The following is a 6,000-nucleotide window of genomic DNA, read 5'->3' as shown; positions in this document are numbered from 1 at the left end:
GTTGCAAATATACTGTACAATACATTAAAAGACATTCAAACCTCTTACTGGTACACATTGAACACAAGCTAACTTCTATCTTTCAAACATTACAAAACTGCAGTAGTTCAAGACACTGCCACATGAGGGGGCTATTTGTCAATCTCCCAGCTGCATGGGGGAAATACTGATGCAGTGAACTGCTGTAGAAACATGAATACATTGAAAATTAGAGCATGTGTTATCTTGATACATTTGGGGTTTTTTTTAGGCTGGGAGACTTTTATAAATCCCCTCCCTTTATCTCATCTGCTATTTTTATGAAGAAAAAAAAAACATACTTAATGACAGCATGGTGTGTGAGTGAAAAGGAACCCTCTGACACACACCAGTGAACTGGAATTAGTGACTACGCATTTCACCAATGTTGGATGACACACATTATACGCCAAGCGAATAAATGCAGCTAGTGGTTTTGGGAGTGAGGAAGTGTAGTAATTCTATGCATATTCTGTTCTAGATGGGGTAAGAGTTATTTCTGTTTCTCTCTTGATCATAACTGCTGCTGTGTAACTAACTAAATGTGGTAGGTGGTAGTAAGGGACGTCGTCATTTCAATTGGGCATAAAAAGCGGTCACACCTGTTCCTTCGTTGGGAACTTAAATGGCGGAGGATTCCTGGGTAACCCTGCGAAGCTTCTGGTGCCTCAGGGCGGCTGCCACACAAGACTGATTTCAGCATCTGCAGCTCTGACACCACAAGGCCCCAAATGAGAAGGAAAACAGCACAAAATGGTGAAGCAGAAAAGAAAGGGAGTAAGAATGAGGTATGTAGTGTTTTTGTCTTTTATAAATGCAAAACATTTTACTTTAGCTATTAATGTACTTGGGACATTTTAAGTATTTTCAATAGAATTTAACTAGCAAAAAAATTGTCGACTGAATTTGTAGTTTCTTAGGCTTCTGTGCAATGTGCGTATAATGTATATGGTGTGTGTGTGTACACATACACACACACAAAATACTGTCAAAATAATTCCTTAGCCACTTGAAGTGGACAATTGCTGGTTTCCTGTATTTTAACAGTGTGTGATCCAGAGGTGTATCGTAATGTCTTCCCTTTTCATAGCTCTTTTCAGGCAAAGGAAAACAAATGCTTGCAAATCTTAGTACAATTGTCAGAAGGCTGGACCAATACGAACAGCCATCTAAACTTCAAAACAATTTCAATGTAGAATCGTGTTGCATTATGCAAAATATTTTCATTCACAATAAGCTGCAAACTGTTCTACCTTCACCTACCATTTCAACAACAAAAACCGCTGTTCCTGATTTATACATAGGTCACAGGTCCTTTTTTTACAGTACTTTAAATTACCCCTACCCCTCCCCCCCCAAATAACTGGAGCAAAACTGGATATTCATGTACATGGTGGCACCACTTGCCTATGTGTGTGCTATAGTCTTGTAGTCTTTACAACCCCAGTAACATTTCTCCTTCATTCGAACATCTCGTAGTGACGTGTTTGCCGGACCCGGGGAACCATGTCAACCAGCAATCTGGAAAGGGGAAGAAATGAATTCCATCATACAAAGTCATAGAGGTCCAGATGAACAATATTTACATGTCTAAGGCTGCATCCATAGAAGGACAAGCAGCGCTGAGGCGTGAGGACGCTCCGCGCTGAGCCCCTGCATCCTCAATGAGGATGCCTTGAGAGGGGGCTCATGCGAGCGTCCGCAGGCGTGCTCAGGCTTTGGAGTTTTCAGCCGAGCGCCAAGCAGTTTTTCAGCGCGCTGTCGGCTGAAAACATCCAATCAGCCTTAAGCAGCGTCAACGTCACGGCGCCGTGACATTGACGTCAATGCGTCGCGGGCGATTGGCCCAACGACGTCACTGCCCCGCCTCCAACCACCTCCCTCCGGTTCCCGTCGTGCACGCTGGCTCGCCTGCAAGTCCGTGGAATCGCGCTGACTGAAGCAGGCGAGCCTCAGCGTTAGCGCGCATCCGCTCTCCTCACCCTTCTATGGCCCGGGCCTAAGACCTACAATTCATATTTCGATCTTTTTTTTTTTTTTTACATGAGCAAGCCCATGTATTTAAAGCCCTCTCCTGCCTAAAACCCCTCTCTCACGACCCCCACACCTCAGGAATGCCCTTCCCCTGAATATCTGACTAGTACCCTCTCACCACCTGTAAGACCCATCATAAAACACACCTCTTCATATGGGTAGCTCCGTTGGGTGATACTAATACTCAAATGGATTTACCTTGACCGCTTGCAGACACACTTATCATAACACCCCCCCTACTGTCTCCAAGTTCTCTCCCTACTTACCACTTAGATTGTAAGCTCTTTGGGGCAGGGACTCCCTTTCCTAGTGTTACTTTTATTTCTGAAGCGCTTACTCCCATTATATTATATTATTATTATGTTGCGTGTATTACTGTTGTGCAGCGCTATGTACATGGATGGCGCTATATAAATATATACGGTACATACATCAGTGTGATGTTTTCCAGAATGGAGCCTTTCACATGCTGTGTGGAACATGTGAACCCACTAAAGGTTTCTGCCTCTACTGGGTCATGGGTAAAGCTATTCAAGTCTGCGGTTTATGATGCCGAGAGTGGGGTTGTTGTCCAATAACTTAGACTCTAGTAAAGTTAGACTCTATGCTGGCAGAGAGTGTAACTCGCTTAAAAATCATGCAAAAGTAATGTTTTTGTGGGGTTTTTTTTGGTTGTCTTAACTTTTGGGGCAAAGTTTCTGCGTGTTTCTCGCCATGGAAACTGTTTTGCTGCTGCTATACGACAAAGATTGTTTTTGCAAATGGTAGTTGGCAGATTATGATTCACCCGATCTCGAGCTAGAGAACTAATTTTTACAAATATACACAAGAAAAACAAGAATTTTCATCAAAAAAAAACAAACCTATTTTGCAATCCTTTATGTATTAGGAGACTATTTGTGCAAAATCTCAGTGTTAAGCACTGGCTGCCAGAGTTTCGAAGATTGAGACTAAAGTACAAAATGTTGATCGCTAAAGCCATCTACAAGTTTTGCAAAGAGCAAGAAATTGTCGTTATGGGACGTTATGTGCCCAGGTCATATATTGAGGACTGTAATTTAAAGCACCAGAAGCTAAGACGGGATTGCTGCAGTACTGCGCTAAAAGAGTTTTGCGCAATTATAGTGCCCCAAAATTCCCACTAAAGAATGTTCTGCCAAAGTAAATGGAATGACTGTTTCTCGCCAGTAAAGCTAAAGTTGCACAAAACACAAACGTGTTGCACAAAACACCAATCATACCCTCCCATTTTTAGGAGTGCTGGTATCAGCCTTGGTCTCTGTTATTAAAGTTGAAAAATGCAAATATCAAGGACTATGCACCAAGCAAGTTTATGCACCAAGAGTCAGGGGGTAGCTATAGCCCGCGCAAAGCCCGGGGGCCTGTGCTCTTCGGGGGGGGGGAGGGGAGGCCTGTGCTCTTGGGGGGGCTGTGCTCTTGGAGGGTCCTGAAGAGAAGAGCACACATGGTTGTGTGCTGAAGCACCACGCTGCTGCGTGTCCCAGGGTTTCCACCACTCCATGTTTGACCCAGAGACTTCGGGTCTTGGCCACGTATCTTCAGGCTACGGGTTTACCATGTGGCGGCATTCGGTGGTGGTGTCTCTCGGTATCCTCCCTGCAACTCCTGTCAATATGGCAGCGCGGCGTCAAATGGCACCGCGTTGCCATGTCAACGGAAATGCCACGTGACGCCCGTTGCCATGACAATGAGACGCCTCGGAACCATAAGGCATCCCGCTGTCATGGCAACTTGATGCCGCGTGATGTCACATAGCGTCCCATTGTCATGACAACACAGCGCCATTTGCCGCTGCGAAGGTAAGCACTAAATTTAAAAATGTCGTCTCCAGGTTAGCCTTCAGTAGAAGGTGGCAACCCTTGCGGGCCCCGCGCTGGACTTTGTGCTCACATTTGAATTTAAACAGTTGACCAGTTCTCGGAATGAGTCCCCACTGAAAGCTTGAGAAGTTTACAGTATTTCTGGTAGTGTTCACCCACTCAAATAAACACGATACAATGTTCCTACCTCAGCTCAACATGGAGCCTGCTGTGACAGTCACACCTTCCCAAGTTCCAGGCGGGCTCTTCGTGATTTCTATCCAAGGCAAAGAGTTCTCCCAGGCTGTATGCGCCCTGCCAGGGCCCTGGCGGAGGATCGTCACCCAGTGCAAGGTGTGATTGTAGCATGCATTATTTACAGCGTTTAGGCACGTCACACATGCCCCTAATGATTTTTCTCCTGCACTGGGTAAGCTGCCAAAGGGTGAGACTGGAGAGGTGAAGAGCACCCGACAGTCGGTGACCACTGCAGGTTTGGATACTACTGATCACCCCTGACCCTGGTCTAACCCACGCTGGGCCCCACAGCCTTGTCACCGTATCTCTAGTATTGCACTGCCCCTGTGATTGCATTTGTATATTGTGTCCGGTGTGTAAATACTGAATGTTATTTAGTATTGTATTATGCTCACTAGTGTGACTGTATTAGATTCCAGGAAAGTTGTACCTTTGTATGCAGCCACATAGGATACACCATGTATCTAGAAAGAGTATGGTTTTAGTACTGTAAGTTTGTATCTGCTGAATATGTAGATATGATATTAGTGTTATGCCATGTATAATATTGTGGTATTAGTATGCACACAGAGGAACAAGAAATGCATGCGGCTGTATGTATTATGCTATGTGTCTAGAATGCATACGTTTAAATAGTGTAATGTTGTCCCATTTGTATATTTAATATGATGTTGGTGATATCATGTTTTTATAGGGGAGAGTGTAGCCGCCCCACCCCCCTTTGGGGAATACTAGTTAGTATAAGGGATCACAATGGTTACTCTCCTCCCCATTATATGATGTAAGATGACTATGCAGAAAGGGATAGCCACTCCCACGTATGTCTTGTGACCAGTGATATCACTATAGGGAGATAGAAGGGTATATATATAGATTTTCACAATGTTCTAGAAACAGGTTAATCTGAGTTCAGACTGAAGCCTCACTGTGAGTCCTGTAAATAGGTTTGTGTGTATAGTACAGTATGTGTATTAATGATCTCCTGTCACCATTTATTGTTTTCGGTTAAGGAAAGTGCCCTATATAGTTAGCGCCTATAGTAATGGCCCAAGATTATTCCCATTTGGGAAGAGGGGTGAGCATGTGCTCAGGGAGTTCTCTGATTAGTAGCTCTCGAGCATAATCGGATCGGCCCCACCAGAAGATCCTAAGTAAACTCCTGATCCAATATGCATGGACGAAGTAGGCAGTACACAGAGTGATAGGATACTGATCCGTGAGGACAGAGTGTATTCTTGCCATAGGCCCAATTATGATGGGGCACAGTGACACTATGCAGGAGATTGTAAGTCTAACTATTACTAAGGAAAACCAACATAAGTACCTCCCCAGGGTAGGAGTGAGAGCTACTGTACCAGGGGAAGGAGCACAGAGTAACCACATTATTTGTCACCAGTTAATGTCTGAAGTGAAGTCTGTTTTGTAAGCATTATAAACGGATGTGAATAAAGCTCTTATTTGTACTATAAAAGTTACTGGCGCCCATCATTATTCTATTTGCATATCCACACCCAGCTTGCACCCACCCTGCACCCTGACCAGGTCTGAGAGACGGAGCCCATCCTGCACCCTGACCAGGTCTGAGAGACTGAGCCCAGCCTGCACCGACCCAGCACCTTGAGCAGGTCTGAGAGATTGAGCCCAGCCTGCACCCACCCAGCCCCCTGACCAGGTCTGAGAGACTGAGCCCAGCCTGCACCCACCCAGCACCCTGACCAGGTCTGAGAGACTGAGCCCAGCCTGCACCCACCCAGCACCCTGACCAGGTCTTAGAAACTGAGCCCATCCTGCACCGACCCAGCACCCATCCCAGGTCTGAGAGACTGAGCCCAACCTGCACCCACCCAGCACCCTGACCAGGTCTGAGAGG

The 6,000-nt window shown here is 45.5% G+C and overlaps 1 protein-coding gene across 1 annotated transcript in view; it reads right to left on the bottom strand.

The window, feature by feature from the left end:
- Positions 1 to 307: 307 nt before the first annotated feature.
- TMEM163 (transmembrane protein 163) overlaps positions 308 to 6,000 on the bottom strand; it is a 45,080-nt gene continuing 39,387 nt past the window's right edge. The window contains exon 8 of the mRNA XM_075610067.1: positions 308 to 1,539. Coding sequence (XP_075466182.1) covers positions 1,479 to 1,539 — 61 coding nt within the window. The 3' untranslated portion in view covers positions 308 to 1,478. The remainder of the gene's footprint in view (positions 1,540 to 6,000) is intronic.

This window comes from Ascaphus truei, chromosome 7 (genome assembly GCF_040206685.1).
Source record: "Ascaphus truei isolate aAscTru1 chromosome 7, aAscTru1.hap1, whole genome shotgun sequence".
In the NCBI taxonomy this organism is placed as follows: Eukaryota; Metazoa; Chordata; class Amphibia; order Anura; family Ascaphidae; genus Ascaphus; species Ascaphus truei.
The sequence above is the reverse complement of the archived record's forward strand: the minus strand, read 5'-3'. Positions and strand labels throughout refer to the sequence as shown.